The sequence below is a fragment of the Phalacrocorax carbo genome, chromosome 8, assembly GCF_963921805.1.
Source record: "Phalacrocorax carbo chromosome 8, bPhaCar2.1, whole genome shotgun sequence".
Taxonomy (NCBI): domain Eukaryota; kingdom Metazoa; phylum Chordata; class Aves; order Suliformes; family Phalacrocoracidae; genus Phalacrocorax; species Phalacrocorax carbo.
This window is the reverse complement of record NC_087520.1, coordinates 3,062,969-3,084,776: the sequence shown is the minus strand read 5'-3', so window position 1 is coordinate 3,084,776 and position 21,808 is coordinate 3,062,969. Positions and strand designations below refer to the sequence as shown.

At 45.7% G+C, this 21,808-nt stretch overlaps 1 protein-coding gene across 2 annotated transcripts in view; it reads left to right on the top strand.

Annotated features, from left to right (window-relative positions):
• FSTL4 (follistatin like 4) overlaps positions 1-21,808 on the top strand; it is a 247,838-nt gene that overhangs the window by 59,520 nt on the left and 166,510 nt on the right. For both annotated transcript variants that reach the window (XM_064458304.1, XM_064458303.1), the window contains exon 4: positions 18,226-18,474. In XM_064458304.1, the coding sequence (XP_064314374.1) occupies positions 18,226-18,474 (249 nt within the window). The remainder of the gene's footprint in view (positions 1-18,225; positions 18,475-21,808) is intronic.

Below are 21,808 nucleotides of genomic sequence, written 5' to 3'. Positions count from 1 at the left end.
ACTGAGCAGTCATAATCTCAGTGTGTGCAGTCAGGGGATGCATGATATAATTTGGGTTGTGACCATAGAGCTTGTATCCTAACCATTCAGGGAGTTACAACATCTGAAACTCGGAGCTATTTTGAGGCAGGGTGGGTGCTTTGATGCCAGGTTTGTGCAAGGAAAAACAGCTGAGGCCAGAAGGGTTCGTAGCCATGAACTCCGTGTCCCAGATGGGTTTTTGAAAGCCAGTGTGATGTCCCCTTTCAAGAGAGCCCTCCATTGTGGAGATCAGAGACTGTCTCTTAGGCTTCACTGTGGGGAGAAATAATAGCTTGTGTCTTTAATGAAAATATTATGATTGGCTTGCTTTGAAGTTTTCAAGCTGATGTGTGTGGTGGTGGAGCGTGTTCATCAAGCCATGCACTTAGTTGACTGAATACTCTTGTGTGGGCCGGGAACAGGTTTGATTCGTGCAAATTAAAGTCGTACGGTCCAGAGCCGATGGGGCCCCCGCTGAAGCTGCTGGCGTCACTGTGATTTTTTGACTACTCGTACCGCTCCTCAGAAAGGGAAACCTTTTAAGAGGCACGAATGCAGTGTGTGGATATCATAGCGCTTTTGCAGAAGCAAGTCAAGGCACTGCTGCTTTTAAGATAATTTCCGCAGCATTTATTGAATAATGTGTGGTTTTAGGGTGTACTAACAGCAGGTGTTTGTAAATTATATACGACAGCTACAGATGCAGACAAACAGCATAAGCGTCTGCACTCCTCTTGTTGCATTTGGATGCTACATAAAATTTAAGACTTTTTCCATGCTTGAATATGAAGAAAGCTTCACTCCCTAGCATATTGATTTCACAAGCATTAGCTCTTTAATCAAACAGCTCTGAAGTTTTGTACTTCATTAACTGATCTTTAGGAGTAAAGTGCAAACTGTTTGCAATGGGCTGCCTGGGTGAAGTCTGTCATTGCTGGTAGCACTTGAAACGCCCAGCGCTGGAAGATTTTAGACAAAAGCTGTTCTGGGAGTGGAGGCAGCAGAGATTAGAGCTATGGAAATGACTGGGTGGAAGAAATGAGGGCGGTCAGGTGTTTTGGCAAGTATCGCTATGGGGAAAAAACACAGCAGTTAATAGTCTTTCAGAGCTGTGAAGTTGTATGGAAGGGAACCTTGGTCTGGCTCAGAGGAGATGGGGACGCAGTGAAAAAGCCTTTCAGTGGGCAACTAAATCATCCTGTAGGTCCTGTTGCAGAAGGAGGTGCTGCTGTAGCAGCTCGTGCGTCGGGGCCGGCCAGGTGAAGCCAGCAGGGTCCCAGGCTGGGTGCTGCCCTGGCCAGCCCTGCCCGCGCATCGCTGCGCGCCTGGCTGCCGAGCGTGCTTCAGCTGGTTGTGTTTATAATGCCAAGGGTAAACAGTTTGCACGCATAATTATAAGGGCTTATTAATACTAAGCATTGTATAACAAACACATTTGCAAATAATGGCTTAATAATGTTGCCTAAATCATTGCTTTAAAAATGGCTAGACCATTACCTTATTAATGTGGGTTTTTTTAAAGTATGTCATCAAAGCTTTATTTTCTATATTTTTCTGTTTTCTTATTTTTCTTTCTACACTGCTATTTTTGACATTCAGGCATATCCAGACAGTCACCAGTAAGATATATTAGCTAAAAATACTCTGGAAGCACTTCCAAAATATTGAACTGTGTCTCTTCACAGCCTGCAATCTGTCACTTACAGGCATACATGTAAAATACTGTGTTATGAGATGCATTTAATGGGTGCAATTCATTAAAAGAGTACAGAGCAGTGGCTGCTCTTCACTGCAAAGAGGCACTCTGTCCCCAAGACGCTTCACAAGCACAGACCTCTCCGAAGGAAACCACTTAATCCTTGGGTGAGCAAATATGATGATAATGTTCTGTGCTTTGTTGTGTACTGTGATCTAATTGAGATTTAATGCATTCTGCCTTGTCCCTGCCATGGACTCCCTTTGGACCGTGCAGTACAAAGCTCGGTGTTAGCAGCTTTCTTTGCTGTATCCCAATTTATGTCTTCAAAGACATCCAGGCACTTGTTACACGCATGCAATAGCAGTGCTGGTAAGCTCCACAGGAAGGGAAGAAACAAGATCCTTGCTTTTCCTTTCAAAATGCAGAATTTGCTTTAATCAAGAGTATTGAATCACGAGTGCCTCATTCTCCCACCCTCCCTGTTCAATAACTATGTATTTGCTACTAATTGTGTTAAATACATCCGCACCTCACGCGATGGTATCTAATTCCACAGCAATATTTCAGTACAAAATCAATTTAAATTGCCAGCACAAACATGCGTAACAAATCCAGCGGGAGAAAGTCTCAAAGAAGTTTTGCAGCCCGGTTGCGCCCCTGGCAGGGGTGGCCCAGTAACGGGGTTTGAGCCCACAGAGCTGCCCGTGCTGGCCTGGGGACGCGGGGCTGTGACCCAGGTGGGTGCCCTTTCATGGCTGACCAGGGATGTGCTTTGGGTTTTCACTTTGCAAAACAAGAAAAATATTCCCCCCAACTCCGCTGCTGGGAATTTGAGCCCTGTTTTTAATGGAGAAGCATTTACACAGGAAGAGATCTTGTAATTTTTAATTTTTCATGTGTTTTGTCCACTGAAGTGGGCGCTGTTGAGCCAGTTGGGACTTCGAATATGAACTTACGGGAAACTTGATTTCAGATCAGGATCGCTCCTGCCATCGCACGCTGATAGCAATTTGCTTTTTTCCCATTTTCCCTTTTTCTTCCCTCCTCGCTCTTTGCTCGCTGGTCATTCACTCCGTTTCACAGTGACACCTGAGGGATTTCTTTTCATTGACAGTTTCAGACCTTTCTTCCCCCAGAATGGGCACTGTGTGTGTTCTTCCACCTGAGCAACTTGGAGGCAGCTATTTAGTGCCTGTGAGTCGTACTGGAGTCAGTAAATCACCCTCCGGAATCCCTGTGGAGACCTGCTCTGCAAATGCAACTCCCGTTGGTGTTGGTGAAGATCACAAACGGGAATAGTTGGCAGCTCTGGCTTGTACTTTAGCCATGAACAAATACTTCTGTTGAGTGGTACGGGGTTGTTTTTTTTAAGTCAAAGTTGTGCTACGTTATTTCATGCAGAAAATTTTCAAATAAAATAAAATCTGGTTGTTTTTTTTCCTTAAACCATTTGCTCTATCCATTGGACAGTCCCAGCTTGTAGCAGCTATGAAGTTGTTTGAATCTCCCCATGCTGAGCGTTAATGGGAATGGGAGCAGTTGAACACATGCATGTCGATAGGAGACTTGGAAGCATGAAAATTGAATTCTCTCCCTGCCTTTTCCTTCCCTATAGAGAAAATGGGCCCCATTAGTACAGAAGGCTTTGGCAAGATGGTATTTGCAGTCCAAGGCTGGAAAGCAGCTGCCATCCCCAGTGTGTTGTTCAGCAGAGGACTTCACTTTTCATTCCTGCCAGTAATCCTATTTTCCATGAGCACAAAATACCAGCTGGATTTTGCCTGCTGGATATATTCTCCCGTTACGAATGGGTCAAAGTAATTTTGTGCTGCATTTGATCTGACGGAGCCATGCGTGGGGAAGGCGAGGGTATGAGGGCTGCATTGTCCAGCCGCGGCGGGGGGCTGTTGGCAGCTGTGGGTACAACCAGCCCCTTCCGAGCCACAGCGCGATGTGAGGAGCTGTGCTGGGGGTGAACGAACGTGCTTTTTGTCTCTAAAGCAAATGGTTTTGAAAGGTGGACTTCTCCCCAGGCTGTTCCAGTCATTCCTTTCACTGCTTATGTGTTTCCTTGCGAGCTGTGGGCTCCTGTATCAAAATCCTGAGCTGCAAAACATTCCAGCAGGCGTGTGTGTGCGCCAGGCAGGTGGGTCCTGCGTGGACCCCTCAGGGTGGGAGAGCCTGGGTGCCGTGTCAAGGGGCAGCACCAATTTCTTTGCTTGATGAATTTGTCACTTGAGCCTGGTATGCTTAGGGAAAAGGGCTGTCTCTGTAGCATGGGATGTTCCTGTTTACCTTGCTTTACTCCTGTAGAGCCCGGTATAGTGACTCTCACTTCTTTCTTTTCCTTTCGGGTCAGTGGCCCAAAGCAACTGGGGAAAACATGGCCCCTCTTGTGTTTCTTTTGATCGGAGTTATCATCGCATCTTTCCCCTGAAGCTGCCCGAGGGCTTCATGTGCTAAGCCAAATGGGCAAGTTGTGATGACAGACCGGGGAGTTTCTTGCGTTGTGTCTCAATTTTAGAATGAGTAGTTTTACTTAGGTTTTCTAAGGCACCAGGGAATGAATTTGAACTATAAGCTGGTGAAAAAGCCCAGTTCCAGCCTCCAATAAATACAGTGCCTACCTGTTCTTGGCTGGCACCTTGTGCTCCGTACTGGCCGTCTAGTGTCTCTGCTTTAAACTGGTGGCACTGGTTTTCTGGGGCTTTCATGGCACTCATCTAACTTTCGTTCAGATGTAACCCCTGCCTTGGCCTCATGGGTGTCTGTGCACACCTTGTACTCCTCTGTTTGTATAGACGTGCTGTATCCATGTGGATCAGCTTAACATATGATACATGCCCTGCTCTGAGAGGCATTTTATTCCATTCCCTTCTGTAAAAGAATAAAAAGCCCCATAATGCTGCTTTTGCCCAATATACTCTGATGTTGATGACGGATGATTGCGGCTTATTCCTGCTTTTTATCCCAAGCTTTTCCTCCTCCACTATTAAATATGACCCTCTTGTTTTCATTTGGTACCTTTGTATTAGAAGGGAAACAATGTTCTGTTGATTTTATCAGTCATTGCTTGTTTTTATTCCTTGTACTGCCTTCAAAGGGAAGGCAGTGAATACATGTACTCTTCTTTTATATCTACCCTTTCAGATTCAGCTCTCCACACGCTTTCCTGGCGTGAATGGATGAGGAGTGCTCCCGCACTCTAGGTGCAGGCTGCTGTCTTTGTTTAGCAGCAAGGTAAGTCCTAGATGGAGACTCTGTGTGGCTGTGGACCAGCATCGATGCCAGGCGAGGGATAAAGCTCGCTGTGGGTGGCTGCAGGGCTCTGCCCCGCTGGGTAGTTTCCTGAACCAGATGCCCAGCTGTGCAAATGAAGAAAATTCAGATTAAGGTAAAAATGTTTGAAACAAAAATACACCAACTGCAGAAATCCTACATTTGTTACTGATTTTTATCTATTCTCACCTCTTCTGATATTTCTTTTTACATTGTGAGCCTCAGCCTGAGAAAATGGTGAAATTCCTTCTCCTCAGAATAATAAAAAAAGCAGCTAATGTTAGTGTTTCAATGCTAATGTTCCATTTCTGCACTGATACCCTCTGAGCCAGTTTTAACAGTATGCGAAGTTTAAAGGCTTTTCACTTTCAAAATAGCTTTTTAGTAAGTTTTTCATTTTCCTGCGTTATCCTTTCAATAGCCTATAACTCTTCCATCAGGTAAATGCATGTTAAAATGCTTCCTTTGGCACAGAGCAAATACGGAGGGAGTAAAAGGTTTGTAATGCAGTAGAAATGGCATTAATTCTTCTGTCCCCCTTTGTAAAAGAAGCACGGGGAGAAGTAACTGCTGGAGGGTAAGTGGGGATAAAAAAATGTCTTTTGTTAAATTTCAGAGCTTAAGATGTTGATGCATATACTTCTGACCGCTTGCTGTAGGTCAGGGTGATGTGGCAGGGCTGGCAGAGGAGAGTGGTTGTGTGCTGGCGGTATTTACTTCAGGAATAGGAAGAGATCTTGAAATCTGATATTAAATCTGATATTCAGGAGCAGGATTGTTAGTGAAAATGTCTTAAAGAGATAAATCTTCAGCCACAGTTGGGGTAATTGCCTTTATTGATGAGAAAGTACAGTCTTCAGGAAGGCTGTGAGAAATAGATGTGCCCTGAGGCCTGAGCCTCAAAAGGCTTGTTATTAACTAAAGGCTCTTAGGTCTGGGGTGCGTTTGCTGACCATGACCAAAAGGCTAAGGTGTGTTCTGTATGGGATGAGAGTTTCTGTGCGTTCACACTGGCTCCAGGCGGAGCAGGCAGTGAAACAAAATGGTGTGTCCACCAAGTACAGGAGTGCTGGAGTGTAATGGTGTCCTGGAGTTTGACAAAAAATAGAAAATTAAGCTAGCAGGAGAATTGCAGAATTAGCATAAGGCACAGAAGAACGGGATGTGATTGCTTAAAAAATAGTGTTTCTCCTTATTCCTTAGTCTTGGAAAAGAACTTCATTAAAGATAACAGAGATGGGAAAGGGGAATGCAAATGGTTATTGATTGGCGTTGCGCTGTGGCAATGTTTCAGGCTGGCTTCAAGCTCACAGAGCATTTACTGCTCACTCACGCAGACCAGCACTGAATTAAAGCTTGAAGGCACCGTGGTCTCATACTAGAGGATGGAGATTTTCTATGGCACAACTATAGTGGGTGACTTTGGGGGATGTGTCGTATTTTTTTGTGTGCTTTTGTGACATCCCAATTAAAATTAGCTCACCCAGCCTGGCAGCGCATGCATCTGAATCCAGTTTTCCCTCCACACGTTCACTTAAGCAACAATCTGAAAACATCCTCAGCTCATGGCCAGCACGGCTTTGTCCAGCCTTTGAGTTGCTGAGCAAATCGCCATCGCTGGGCAGTAACGTGTTCATTTAAGAGTTATTTGCCATCTCATGAAATGTGTACGTCTCCCTTTTGTGACCGTCCTGCTGGCAGATGCTGGTTTTGTTGATTTGCTATCATTTTAAATTGAACGTACTTTGTTCTTCAGAGTTTTTATGAACCTTATTTGAGAAGCATTGCATAACGTGCATAAAAATAATATTTTAAAGACAGACACATCCTGTTCTTACTAATTTTAAAGGCAGTCCTGGTTCTTTGAGTTTTTCAATCTTTCTACCAACCAGCTAATTTTGAAAGCTTCCCTTGGGGCTCAAAAACCTGGGCGGGTGTTCAAGTAATGAAGCGTTTGGCATGAGCTGTGGTGGCTGCTGGCTCCATGAAGCACTGGCTCTTTGCCTGTACCCCCTTCTCCCTGCTGTCTCTCCTGAGGTGGGACAAAGTCCTGGATGTGCTGCCAGCAATGTACCCCACGCACCTGCACTGCACTGACCTCCTGCACATCCCTGTTGGGTGCAGGCAGCGCTCCCGTCCCTCCTGTTCATGCAGCAAACTTTAATTTCTCTGGTGCAGTGTTTTTGGGCAGCAGAGCTCCCAGCACGGAGGGTTAGGAGGAAAGATCTCACAGAATTGCAGACTGGTAGGGGTTGGAAGGGCCCTCTGGAGATCATCCCGTCCCAACCCCTGCGTGAGCAGGCACCCCCAGAGCAGGGGCACAGGGCCGCGTCCAGGCGGGGGGTGAATGTCTCCAGGGAAGGGACCCCACAGCCTCTCTGGGCAGCCTGTGCCCCTGCTCTGGCACCCGCACAGGGAAGGGGTTTGTCCTCATGTTCAGGTGGAACTTCCCGTGTTCCAGCTTGTGCCTGTGGCCCCTTGGCCTGGCGTTGGGCACCGCTGAAAAGAGCCTAGTCTCGTTGTCCTGCACCCTTCCTTTAGATATTTATAGGCATTGATGAGATCCCCCTCAGCCTTCTCTTCTCCAGGCTGAACAAGCCCAGGTCTCTCAGCCTTTCCTCACCAGGGAGATGCTCCAGCCCCTGATCCCCTTGGCAGCTCTCTGCTGGACTTGCTCCAGTAGTTCCCTGCCCTTCTTGAACTGGGGAGCCCAGAACTGGCCGCAGCCCTGCAGCTGTGGCCTCACTGGGGCAGAGCAGAGGGGGAGGAGAACTCCTTTCCATGCACCCCAGGGCACCGCTGGCCCCCTTGGCCCCAAGGGCCCGGTGCTGGCTCAGGGTCACCTCGCTGCCCCCCAGCACCCCCAGGGCCTCTCAGCAGAGCCGCTCTCCAGCAGGTCACCCCCAGCCTGTGCTGGTGCGGGGGGTTGTTCCCCCCCAGGGGCAGGACCTGGCACTGGCTCTTGTTGAAATCCATGAGGCTCCCCTGGGCCCAGCTCTCCAGCCTGCCCAGGGCTCGCTGGGTGGCAGCACGGCCTGCTGGTGTATCAGCCGCTCCTCCCAGCTTGGTGTCACCAGCGAACTGGCTGAGGGGATGCTCTGTCCCATCATCCAGGTCACTGATGAATATGTTGAACAGGACTGGACCCAGCACAGCCCCTGGGGAACACCGCGAGTTACAGGCCTCCAACCAGACTCTGCTAGCTTGGAGGTTGTGTGGGTCAGGCTGGGTCTTTGCTCTTTGAAGTTCAAGTTTCTCTTTTGTTTTTGAACAGCTGAAAAGAGTTGTTTCAGCTGTGGGTGAGCCAGACCTGGTGGGGGCAGGTTTGAGCAGTGCTTTGCTCCATCTGATGAGGCACCACTTTTTGTATTTAAAGAGGGGTTTGAATCATGTTATGGTCAGAAATGGTTGAGTCTTTTCCTGCAGTGGTTGTCTTTAAAAAAAAAAAAAAGTATATGCAAGCACACACACATAGATTTTTCTTTAAAAATGCTTCCATGAGATTGTTCTGGCAGCTTCCAAGAAGCTTGAGTTAGAAACTGGCCAAGTCATGGCTGGGGTATCTGGTGGGGTTTGCAGCTGGAGTCCCACATACTGTCCCAGCCCCATCCCTTGTGCCAGCACAGCTGGTGATTGCAAAATGCTCACTGCTTTCTCTTTACTGTCCGACTGACCTTCTCTGGAGTCCCTCTGAACACTTCTCAGGAGGAAATGTTTTCCTAAGTGCAGGTATCATCACGGATGTGGATGAAATGCAGGATGTTCTGCAGAGTCCTGTGGGTGATCTGCAGGTCACCTGTGATGCTCTTGGAGACCACAGGGGGCTTGTAGACAACAGAACCCTTTCTGTTACTGGCCAATGACTCTTCAAACTGATATTCCTCAGAGCTTCACCTTTTCCTGTGTTATTTTTGATAGCGAAGCTGAACCAGCAACAGAGAGGTGGCTTTGGAGGAAGCATGAGGGCAGCAGCCAAGCTGCTGCTGATCAATCCATCAGTGCAGGCTCCTGCCATGGCTTTTGTCTCCTTAGACCATTTGCATGCTGCAGTTTTCTCATAGACTGAAATTAAATGATTCATTAAGAATGAAAAGAGGGGCTGCAGGCAGATGAGCAAACAAGTCACATGGAGTCAGTATGAAGGTCCCTTCACCAGTTATTTCCCTTTCTGAAGAATGGCTCAAAACTGATTTATAAACACGTTGTCTTCTGAGTCCCAACGCAGATGTAATACATCCTCGTTCAGTAGTTGTGTGATTGTAATTCTCCCCGTAATGGACCTGTTTGGCTCCTGCCTCACACTTCTGTTATATGGTAACGTTCCTACGCTTGTAATCTATGAGGCTTTAAGGCATCTAGTCGGGAAAACATAAATGAAATGTCTTAGATAAAAAAAAAAAAGTGCAAAGACACTGTGCAGCCTCAACAGTTTCCAGCGGAAGTTTATGCTGATTTAGATGTGATGCAGGAATGCCGCGAAGGCTGCTGCTGGGGCTGCCTCTTCAATCAAGTAAAGTAGCCATGAGTCAAACATGCATTACACTTCACCCAGAAGTAAAAAAACGCCCAAATACAAAACATCTACACTAATACAAACCCCATTACAACTAAATAGCTTTAATACTTTTTTTTCCCCTCCTTTTCTCTCCATTGATTTCTAGTAAATGGCAACTTTTAGAGAAAAGTCAGTGCTCAGAAATTGACTCAGAAAATGAATTCAGTCGCTGATTTTCACACAGCTGCTGCCTCGGTTTGTGTGGTAGCGAGTGGCAGAAGTGTGGGAAGTTGTACCTATATGCAACTATTGATACATTCTCTCCGGAAACTTTTATCCTTGAAAATTAATCTAGTTGGGAGAAAGGGGCGGGGGAGGGACAGTAAAAGACCTTGTAGGTATATTGTTTGAACAGACGAAACGGAGGTGGCCCTGGAGGTGGATTTGCAGGGTCACTCTCGCATCCTTCTGAGGGTAAGAGCTTTCCTTTGGTAAAGGAGAGCGGCTGGTTTGAGAATTTTATTTCTGGCTGCTGGAGGAGGTGTGGTGGGTGCAGGGGCTCAGAGGTGGCTCTGCCAGGGATTCCCATCTTGAGTATTTGTCCCTTATTGTTCACGCAGTTACAGCCCTCTGATGGTGGGGCAGAATGAAGTCTGGTCCTCCAAGTCACAGAGTGTTTCCGAGTAACGCTAATAACCAGCTGGAACATGGAAGTTGCTGGAAGACCTGGTATTTAATTACCATCCATTTCAGTTGTACCCAGTGCCAGCCTCCGTCCTTTCCTAGCAGCGAGGGGAATAGGTGAAAGTCTGGTGTTTCTACCTCTTAAGTTTTTGGGTTGTGCTTTAACACGTCTTGAAAACTGCTTTTCAAGAACGCGACTTCATTTGTAAGGTTCAAACGTGCAACATGTACCTCTTAAAGGAAAGGAACCGCTAATGGAAGTGCTGACACAGGCATCGCTGTGGTGACGCTAACCGCGGTCTGTAATCAATCACGCTGAGACCTTGTGCAGTGGCACTCGGGCAATTTGGTGCAAGTCGGATGATTTTTTTATTTACTAAGAGCAAGAATTCAAGAATAATGTAATAAGGAAGCTGAATGGGTATTAATTATAAAAGCTTGTTATCTATCCCTCTTCCAACCAAAAATAAATAATTGGAATAACGTGGTTTTTTTTTTTGAGACAAGCGCGATGATGAGCTGGCTTTCTGTTTCTGTTCTTTTTCCTCAATGAGCCTTATAGAGGGATGCACCGGATGCAAAGATAAATAGGAAACCAAAAACCTCTTTCTGACCAATCTGAAATTACATTTGGTTTGTACATATGGGGAAAACAGGCATACAATAAACAAATGCCATTATTTTCTGATAAACGGTCGTGCTGCAAAGTAATGAGTAAAAAAATACAGATTTCTGTGAAACTGTAGAATACCCCCCAGGTGGAAACCTGGCGTCTTTTGTTCTTGAACCATTGCTGATATTGCGAGATGTCCTGTGCTTTTACCTAGGCGCGGTAGGTGATGACCGTGCGTGTCCCCCTGCCTCTGCAGCCCAGCCCAGTGCGCTTGGTGTATGGATTTCGCCCTCCTCCAAGTAGAAAGGGTCAAAGCAAGGGTAAAATTCTTAAAGTTCTGGAATCAGGTGTTGAAAAATAGGTGGAAGTGAGAGACCGCTGCCTTGTGCCGAGGAGGTCTGGGGGTAGCGCTGCCTGGAGGGCTCTGGGTTCGTGGTGAGTTGTGGCTCCGGAGGGGGAAGGAGCCGGGGGAGGTGAGATGCAGGGCAGGCAGCCCTCGCATGGGATGTCCGCAGGGAAAGGGCAGCGAGCAAAAGGTGATATGCGTGGACAGATTTAAAGGTTAATAATGCAGCTAACTGGGAAGATGTAGACTGTTCAGCTTGCCTCCAGCAACTCCACTGGTAATGTAACTGGAGGAATCGCCAGGGAAACGGGCAAGTTGTCTACGCTTACTTTGTTATTGGATTCTAACCTCCTCACAGTCTGCCACAGAGCTTCATTGAAGGAGCAGCAGAAAGATGCGTGACACCACCTTATTGATTTCTCATGTCTTTTATGGTAGCCCGTAGAGCGCTAGAGCTTGCTGTGCTGGTCAAAGGATAAAAGACCACTGAAAACAAGGAGAGGAGTAAGGCTGGTCCTGAGAGTAAGAGCGAAGGAATGGGGCAGGCGGAAGATTGATGAGCAAGATTAAAGGCAACAAGACTGATTTTGAGCAGTGACCTATGGGAATTTCATTGCCTGCCTTCAGAAGACTCTATTCTTCTGATATGGAGTTTTACCAAAGAAGCCGAAGTATTAATGTGATCTGTTTCCTCCAGATCTGATACTGGAAAGGTTCTGCATTCTTCAGACTGCAATGCTGAGATAATTAAGTACACGATCAAGTAAAATACACACATGTGTGGGCACACATGCACACACCCTGCTACCCATCTTTGATGCATTGCTCCCAACTCTGTAAATACGGGTGCCCAAGGAAACATTAAATTAAGCCCTTCTGCTCAATGCAGGCAATATACTGCTTATATGCTAATGCTGCGGTGTTTCCTGGCTGGTTGTGGGGACCTGCTAGACAGCTTGCAAACACGGGGCGAGGTATGTGCCAACAGGAGCTGCGCAGCACAGCAGTCCGGCCAATTTGAGTCTACATCTGTACTTGCTGCACAGCGGTAATGTAATAAAATTGCTTTCAATACGCAGTACCTATCATAGATAACTTTGTCTAAACATTTAATAAAGAGCAATTTTATGAATCGCCCCTTTAGTAGCTCTTCCAAGAAGAGAGCAATCAAATCTGTGCATGGTAGAGTTTCATGGCAAGGATCTAAATATATATGGTCTCATATATCGGGTGGTATTTCTTTCTCAGTAATCTGCATATGCTTTACGTAGTTGGGATCTTCTGGTTTGTACGTGTCTGTTGCCTCTTTTTTCCTGTTGGTACCCTCAAGCCATGGTACCATCCAAAAATAATATTTAATTAAGCTTTAGATCTCATAACAGTTAAATGGATTTAAAATGGGACAAAAATTAGGCCAATTACCCTTGGAATAGCATAGTTACCTGAGATTTTCAAATGGCTTTTCATGGTACCACCTCTAATGGATTTCATAGTCCTGACAGATATAGAAAGTAACATTAATCCCCATTTTCAGATGTAAAAATTGATACAGGAAATTTTCCTGTGATTTCTTTGGAGTGCTTCCATGGTGTTATTTGCAGAATAACTGCACGTTGTTATTGGACTTTGCTTGAACAATTCCAATTTGTTTGTATTGATGTTAAACCATGGACACGGATTAAACGGCTCCCTTGGCGCCGATGTCATCGGTGTAACTATTTGTCACAATGTTCCTTTCCAGAGTAGATTTTCCTTTTGTGTTGATGCTTCTGTTTTGTTTTTTAAACTCTGCAAGAGTCCTCCTGGAATAATGTGGCCATCTGGGAAGGTTTGCTAGCTTTTGTTCCGAGGAGGCTTTCCACGTCATCCCATCTTTTGTTTCATGTAGAGCATCTAAATTAGTCAAAGTGACTGATTTTTTTTGTTGTCCTTCCTTTCTGAGGCTGATGTGTCCCTCTCCATCCTGCTCAGAGATGCACACACACACACAGAGTTATCTCCTTGGACCTTGGAAGAGAATAGTTTGCATCTGTAGCAAAACGTATGCTTGAAGCACATCTCATTTTCTGTATTATTCTCCAGGATAAGTCACTGCTTTTGCTTGATAAAGATAAATAAATTATAGCACCAAAGGTTAGTAACGGAGATAATGAATGCGCTGTTGCCATGCCCCTATTCCAGGTGATTTACTGTGGCTTTTCTGCCTCTCCACTTTCATAACAGGCATGCAATGAAAAGCCGAGAAACACATAGAGCAGATTATTATTAAATTCCTGCTTTGTTTCCTTTCTTATTTTGTTGTGTCAGTAACAACATCTGTAGCACGCGCATTTGTTAACTGAACAGAAGCCAGGTGCAGTAGTCATGCGTCTGAACTTTTGTTACTTCCAACCATGAGTTACTCAAGATATTCACATATTGAGTATGTGCTGGGAAAGGAGGGTTTAAGGCACCGTGCTGCAGCATCTGACTTCGTATCACCAGCAAAAGTGAAGTTGTGGTAAGCCCAGCGTATGGGAAGTGTCTAGGTGGTCTTATACGGGTAAACATCTGCGTATGCGAAGAGATGTATGGAAATACGTGCTTGAACACATACACTTATGTGTGTATGTATTGCCTGTAAATAAACTCCGTGTTCTGGCAGTGCATATCTTTCAGCTGTAAATAGTGCTTACAGGTGTGACGTTTTAGACCACAGAAAATTATTTAATGTAGGAAAGGAAAAATGTTGGGAAACTGATGTCAGGATGCTGGAGGAACCGCTCATGGCCTGTTACCTCGCCGGTTTGCCTAATGGAAGTAACAAACGAAGTTTAGAGACAATATTTTTATCGTGTTACAGAGGGTTTGATTTGATTTTGTTACAGCGTTGGCGAGGTGCAGCGCTGCCTTTGAAGGATTTGGGGTGGAAGCTTCCTATTTTGGTTACACCAGTCTCTTGTGCCCCATCATTAAAGTTTCCAGTTTTGCCTCCAGTCCTGATGTAACGTCTAAACTTCTTCCTTCAGCACTAAAACTGGATGTCCAGCTGCCTGCAGGAGCTCGCTGTTACCTGAGGGCAAACTGTCTTTTTACATGTAAATGTAGTAATTTACATTTCTGCAGTGTATAAGCAACTTTTCATGAGTAGTGATATGCTAGAGCTGTTCGGTGTTTGGTTTTGCTGTATGTGTGATGGGTTTGTCTGGTTGGTCTTAATTGAAGCCAGCGCTTGTCATGAACTCAACCTTCCCTTGAGCTCTTTTTGCTGAAGTAAGGAAATAGGGTTGTATTTGGGAGTAAAAAAAATTGTCTGTGAGCCTTAGTCTGATCTGTAACATATTTAGTGGCGTGTAAAAGGTAGAGGAGGTCTGTGTCTTTATGAATTAATGAGCAGCCAGAGGGTGCATATTCTCCAAAGTGGCAATAACATCTTCATTTTCTTAGTAAAGTCTTGCTTTGAGATGAAGGCAGCTGGCTAAACAGCCTTACGACATTCCTGAACTCCATTTTCTTTTTCTACTGCCTGCACCAAGCTTTTGTTGATTTTCCACTGGAATCCCAAATTTCTCAGTCGTAGGCAGAAACCAACTGGAGAAGTCAAATGTTTTCATGGGTGTATGCGAATGGGCTTCCTCTCGCTGATCATAAGTTGGGTAAAGACCCAACCCTTAAGTTGGGTAAACTTAATTAGTGTCAAAAAGTGGCTTGTTTTGCAAGATCATAAATTTTTAACTTAAGTGAATGACTTTGACTAATAAATTAAATAAATGATGCCTTCTCCTGTGCAGCACGGTGGGGCTCGTAAATACTGTGAGCAGTTCGTTGGGAGTTTCACTCGATTACCTTTCCCATTTCTGATTTTAATAATCCTTGTAAGAGTGGGGAATTCCGTCACTTTTAATAATGTGACAAAAAAATAACGGTGGCAGGCACATCTCATGCTGCCGAGCTGCGCACCGCTGTCCTTCCAGCTCGCGCGCTGCCCGTAGGATCAACTCGAGCAGGTGCCTTGATGCAATCGAGGGAAGTCCCTTTCTGCGGTGCTGCTCTGGATTAATTGGTTACCTGGATAAAGACAATAGTGCTTTTATAGTCATATACCTTCTTTCTGCTCGATTTCCACTGGCTCCCTTCTGGTTTGCATCCTGTTACTGTCCTTCCTGGGCAGGGGGTCCTCTGTATGGCTGAGTGCGCTTGTGGGGAGCTTCAGTTCTTCTAAGGATTATGCAAATAGTAATTGGATTAAAGAGCTGCTATCAACATGATCAGATTCTGGCAAAGATATCCCATGTTACCACTCTGCTTGCAGACACAGGTTTCAGAGGACTTGGACTAGTAGAAGCGCGTCAGGATTCCCAAGTACACAAATCTTTCCTTGCTGGCTGTTTGCGGGGTATCCTGCCTACCCCCTTACCTGATATAGGTGTGTTTAAAAAGGAGTTCTCATCTGGGGAATAGAATGAGCCAAACTGTGAACAAAATGAATGAGGCATAAATGCAGAGAGGCTTTCCGCGGTTTCTCCATAGTAACCAGCGTGGACGTAGAAAAGCCGAAGTATTTTGTCTTTCTTTTTCTTTTATAAGCCAGTGTTTAACCAAATCTTTGTATCATTAAACTTAAAACTCATGTTGCAAAAGGAAATAGTGTTTGTCTTGAGTAATGCTAAGTTTATAGTGAAGTTAAAAATACCAACAATAATTGAGGCTCCAAGAGGGGTTTTTTTGCTGCCCATGCCTGCGGTAGCTGTCGGGGCAGGGGGCAGCTGTGGCCTGCCCAGGTGTGACCTGATGCATTAAATCAGAGCAGCCCACTGCGAATGAGGAGGCAGGAATACCCTTCAGCGAGGTGCATGGCGCAGCCCTCGGCTGCTGCTTGCTCTGAGAGGTAATTTTTAGTGATCAAGAAAGCACAGGAAGGGCTTTGCTGTAGTTGTATCTGAACTACATTTATATAGACAATAATAACTCCTGAATCTTGATATATTTTTAAAAATATATTTAGCATCAACAGCAGTCTTCAAAACATGTCTTCTGAGGCACATTGCGATAGATAAGCCAAGTGCTGGTACAGGTGCAGGTCCTGCCACTGGGAGGAGGAGGAGGATGCTTGACAAGGGCTTCCTCGAGCCCTGATCCTTTGTGCTGCTCTGATCTACAGCAGACACTGTAAATGCAGATGGCCTTGGCAGTGAGGTCTCCCAGAGGCCACAAAATTTGCATTCCTGAGGACATTTTGCAGAAACTCTGGAATAATTAGTAAAGTAAATAAAGAACATTCAGCTACTCCTTCCAGGGACTGTACTTTCTGCACTGCTCAGAGATGCTTTGACCTTCTAGTTTATTACAAGTCAGGAAAAGTCAATATTTCGTAGCTTGCCAAGTTGGAGGAATTTTAATGAGTTATTGAGTCAAATAGTTAATCCTCCAATAACAGATTTTTTTTTCACCTTTCTGATTTACAGTGATAAAAACGAAGGCTTAAGAGGGACCAAGAAGAATAGGGTTTTGCAGAAACTTTTGCTTCTCTTTGTGCACACGCTTTAACCCCTTGATCACTAGTAGCTGAAATATAGCTTCAATACTGGGGCATTTCATATTGGCATAAAATGCTGGGCAGGCAGGGCTATGTCGAATTTAGCAAGGAATTTAGCATGATAAAAAGGGATCAATAGATTGAGGTAGCTCGTGCTGATGCTCCTCACATCTCCATTACATGTGATGGCGGGGGGGTCTTTGGGTGAGACCCGGCGCGCTCTCCAAGGCTGAACAGTTCTGCTCCTTGAAAAACCTTTGAAGGGCAGAGCCTTGGGTGCATTTTGGAGGATGTTGTGGTGCTGCAGTCACGTCAGGGTTCATCCTGCTGGAGCACATCTGGAGCGGTGCTTCCACTTGAGCTTCCTCTGAAAGCGAGTGCGCACCGAAACCTCCGCGAGCCGGACCTACGTGTAGTAAATGTAGATCACTGGGATTTGCCTCAAAACTGCCTTGCTGGTCCAGACCGAGGCACTGGCGCGGGTGCAGCCGGAGGCAGCTGCTGCTGGAAGGCTGCGCAGGGCTGGCAGCGGGCTGCATGCTACGAAATGTTTATGTCTGCTTTAATTACGCCTTTTGCAGCATCCCTTTGTGATTCTCAACTTTGTGTGCTCCAATTAGGATAGAATGATCTAATTTCCTGAAACTCTCTTCACTGAGTATAAGGCTAATTATTGCTCTGAGTAGCAGCTTGTTTGGAAGCACCCTGTCCTGTATGAATTATAATAATGTTCTGTTGTAAGCCTTTAAGCGAGGAAACTTCATAAGCAGAAAATGTTATAGCACAAGGGCAACTTCCTTAGCCTTTTAATAGTATCAAACAGCAGATAGTACCGTGATGTCAGAACATTATATTCGATGAATTCTTAAAAGTAGTAGAAAGCTATTTCTCATTACATGTCATTATTCAGAGGGTAGGGGTAGATGCTGATGGTCACTTTTACAGTGAGGCGCATCTTCCCGTAATATTCCCGTGACTTCAGTGATAAGTCTTTTTGGGGGGTTATTTTTTCAAAAGCTCTCAGTAACAATCTGAGTTTTCATTGAAACCCATGTGAATTTTAGCCTTGGGTATTTTCTGCTTCTGGCTCACAGGGTGGCACTTAGACTTGAGTGCGGACACCGGTACAGAACTGAAGTGCTGTCCCTTAGGGCGCTGTGTCACCTGAAATGAGGCTCCTCGTGGGTGCTGTGGCTGGAAGAGCGTAGGTTTTCAGAAGCTCTTTCTGAATGTAACTCGTGGCCAATGTTTGGTCACTGAAACGACCTCTCGGGATTTTGTTCTAGGGCATCGTTTCACAGAGGGCTAAAAGAACAAATGGCACCGTGTCCATCGCTTTTTGGTAAAGCTCTTTCAGCAGACGCTTAATGTTGTGACGAGCGAGAGCTGGAAGTCGAGAGCACAGATGTGAGGACGCGCTCCAAACTGCAGTCGTGCTGCTGTTCAAAGGGGGGGTGCTTGTTCCCTCGGAAGCCTCGCAGCTCCTGCTCCTGTAATTGTTGTGCTGCTACATCAGATGAGCATGGTCTGTCAGGCAAATATCGCTCACGCTGACGTTTTCTGCTCTTCCCAGTGCTTTACGGGCAGGACGGCCTGCATGCGTCGTGTGAGAAGAAGTACTGCGGCCGGGGCAGCAAGTGTGTCGTGAACAAGGACACCAACCAGCCCGAGTGCAGATGCGTAGAAGATTGCAAGTCCAGCTACATGCCTGTGTGTGGATCTGATGGCAAATTTTATGAAAATCACTGTCAGCTGCATCGAGCCTCCTGTCTGCAGAGGAAGAAAATCTACATTATCCACAGCAAGGACTGTTTCTTCAAAGGTAGGGCATCATTAAAAATAAATACTTCTGTAGAACTTTTTCATCACTCATCTAACCGTAGTCTTGATAAGTGGCCAAATGGTATGTCTTATTTCCAAGAGATAAATTTTTCAAGGATGATTTATTCTAGGACACTGTAGAACATAACACAGTGTTTTATGCAGCTCTTAAGCCCCTGAGTGTCGTCATCACCCAAAATGTAATCAAACTGGGAACTGGTAAATAATTAACATCACTGTATGCGTTGTGTGCACTCTAGTTGTGCTGCTCAGCGCTTACAACTTCCAGTGTAATAATTTTTTACAAACAAGCTCATTTGGTAATGCTTCGAACAGGACAAACGTTAAAAAGTAAATGGTATTACAAAGAGTCTGTTGTAAAAATGAGAAACAAAAACCTACTTAAGCAAATGACACGGGCAAAGGAAAGGAGCTGTTTAGATGAAGTAAGAGGAGTGGGAAGTGTACTGCTAGAACAGATTTAAATAATTTTCAGACCGCTTCTGGTTACTGGTAGGACGCATACCTCCTCAGCTGTTATCCTGGTTCAATAGCAAATTTCATTATTGTTGCACCAAATCACCAAAGGGATGGAGTCCTGTGTCTTTTCCATTACTATTCCGTATGCCATGTACCATCCTGTCACAAATCAAGTGAGGCTGCAGTAGTGGGAGCATGTGATAAAATGCCAGGGAGTGGAGAAGTCGTAAATTACTTTACTTCTAATGAGAGGCCTCACAAAGGCCTCCCTAGGGTGTGTCTTGAAAACTCATGGTCTGATGTGACTCCCTATAGCTACAGAAAGATTTGAGTGGGTTCTTGCAGATATATCCGGTGACATTTACACGATCAAATAGGAAAATAATTCCTTTATCTTCAGCTCACTGGGCACTTGAGCCCCCGAGGAGCTTGGCTGTACACAGAGCTATCCATGACAGGTTCTCATTTACTGACGCACGCAAATGCGTGATGCTAGAAAAGCCTATTTAAGAAACAGGAGCCCATTCGAAGAGTCTTACTAATATATCTTCATGGTACCTTTTGGAGACAGAAAAGCATTAACGTTCTTGTGCCTCAGAGGAGGCCTGGAGGCTGAGACCATCCCAAAACTTGCGGAGCTATCTAGGCACTGCTCCGCACAGCGTTGCAAAGTCTCATCTGTTTTGAAGGTCTGGCTGTGGATGGGACAGAGGATTGACTTGGTGAATGCCAGCTGAACTGGGGTGGTTTGTCACAGGAACGCTCTAAATTTACCAAAGCAGGTAATTAGATCTAGGATCAATAGCTGAAGTTGTATGAAGTTAATCGTGGAAAGGGGTCACCTAAAGGCGTATTTGGAGGGGACAGTGTGTGGGCAGGTCAAGGTGAAGAGGGGTTTTTGCTTGTTGCTTTAAAAAAGAGCATCTGAAAAAGATGCTTTCGCCTTGCTCCCAGGGCTGTGTTTCTGCCTCGGGGTATCGAGGCAGATCAGGGCATGGATCTGGCTGGAACCTGCCTCCATCCCTGAATAAGATGCAGGTGTGACTGCAGCATGAGAAACCTCCCAGAAAAAGGGAAATACAGATCTTAATTTTGGAGGTGCTCAGCAGCCCCCCGACCCCACCTGGTGCAGCGAGTTTTCTTCCCCTGACTCCCCAAAAGGTGTCTTCAGACAGTTTTTTTCATTCTTGTATGTAGCCTTCCTTTTTACAACAGTGCTTCTGGGCTGGGTTTTTATTCATTCCTTATCGCATATAGTGTTAAAGAAAATGAGTTCTCATTGCAGTAATCAGTGCTTCTGCAGTGGCTGTATTATACCTACTGATAAAATGTCACGCTTGAATACTTTCCTGAACACACCATGAAATGATGTCAGAAAGTAGTAGTTTTGTGTCCCAGTTTAAAGTAACCCTTAAACTCTTGCCATGGAGCACCGCATAAATCTGCTTTTCAGCAGAATAACAGCTTTATGGAAGGGGAGAAAGAAACAAACTCACTTCTGGCATGAATAAATAAAAAAGTACTTCACGCCGCTGTCTGCAGAGATAAAACGTAGGAAAAAAAGTTTACCTTAAGGAGGGGCTCAGCCCGCAGAGTGGGACTCGGTGGGAATGTTTGGCTTCAGCCCCTGTTTCTGCCGTGCAGTTCCCGAGTAACCTTCTGTGTATCTTTTAGTTTCTTTGTGCTTTAGTCTCCTATTTGTAAATCAAGAATGACGGTGTTTTCCTTGAAAGAGAAATTTGTGGTAAGCAATTTAGTTACAGGTTTATAAGCAACATTATAAATGTAACATGAAGTGTAAGACTTCATGACTGGAGAAAAATCTCAAAGGTGCAAAATGTGTTTTCAGCTGCGTATTAGGTGTACATCTGTCAGTAGGCACATGCTTCTGTTTGTTTTCTATCAAGTAGATAGTTTAATTATTTGAGTACAATTAGGCTGATGAGTGGGCTGCTTCATGGGGTTTTGTCCCAGTTGACTTCTTTAATTAAGACTTAAGTCCCCACGTAGAGCCGAGGGACGCTGCAGATTGCATCTGTGTGCTCTGCCAGTTTACCCAGTTATTGCCGAAAACTGGACGGCCTTAAAGCGTGACAGAAATCAAGTACTTGGATTCTGCTTTGACCGAGCTAGGTCTATCCACTGTAAACTGATAACAAAGCAAACAGCAAAGATCTTGTTTTCTTTTGTGTATTATGGGAAAGGAGTTTTTAGGTCTTCCAACATATTCATCACACATGAAGTGCTGCATAAATACTGGCAAATACTCGGTGTGACTAGAAGCATTGCACTGCATGAATTGCAGAAGCAATGCAGGCAACATTTCGTTCTGTACTGGCATTAGTGCTAGGAAGAGCAGAAGAGAATTTGGCTCTGCGCAAATGACCGATTTCTCCTTTGCCCAGCCTAGAATGACATGGCTCCTTGAGAGTCCGAGAAGTTAAAAAAATTCATCAATGACCTGGATGATGGGACAGAGCATCCCCTCAGCCAGTTCGCTGGTGACACCACGCTGGGAGGAGCGGCTGATGCACCAGCAGGCCGTGCTGCCACCCAGCGAGCCCTGGGCAGGCTGGAGAGCTGGGCCCAGGGGAGCCTCATGGATTTCAACAAGAGCCAGTGCAGGGTCCTGCCCCTGGGGGGGAACAACCCCCCGCACCAGCACAGGCTGGGGGTGACCCGCTGGAGAGCGGCTCTGCTGAGAGGCCCTGGGGGTGCTGGGGGGCAGCGAGGTGACCCTGAGCCAGCACCGGGCCCTTGGGGCCAAGGGGGCCAGCGGTGCCCTGGGGTGCATGGAAAGGAGTGTGGCCAGCAGGGCGAGGGGGGTTCTCCTCCCCCTCTGCTCTGCCCCAGTG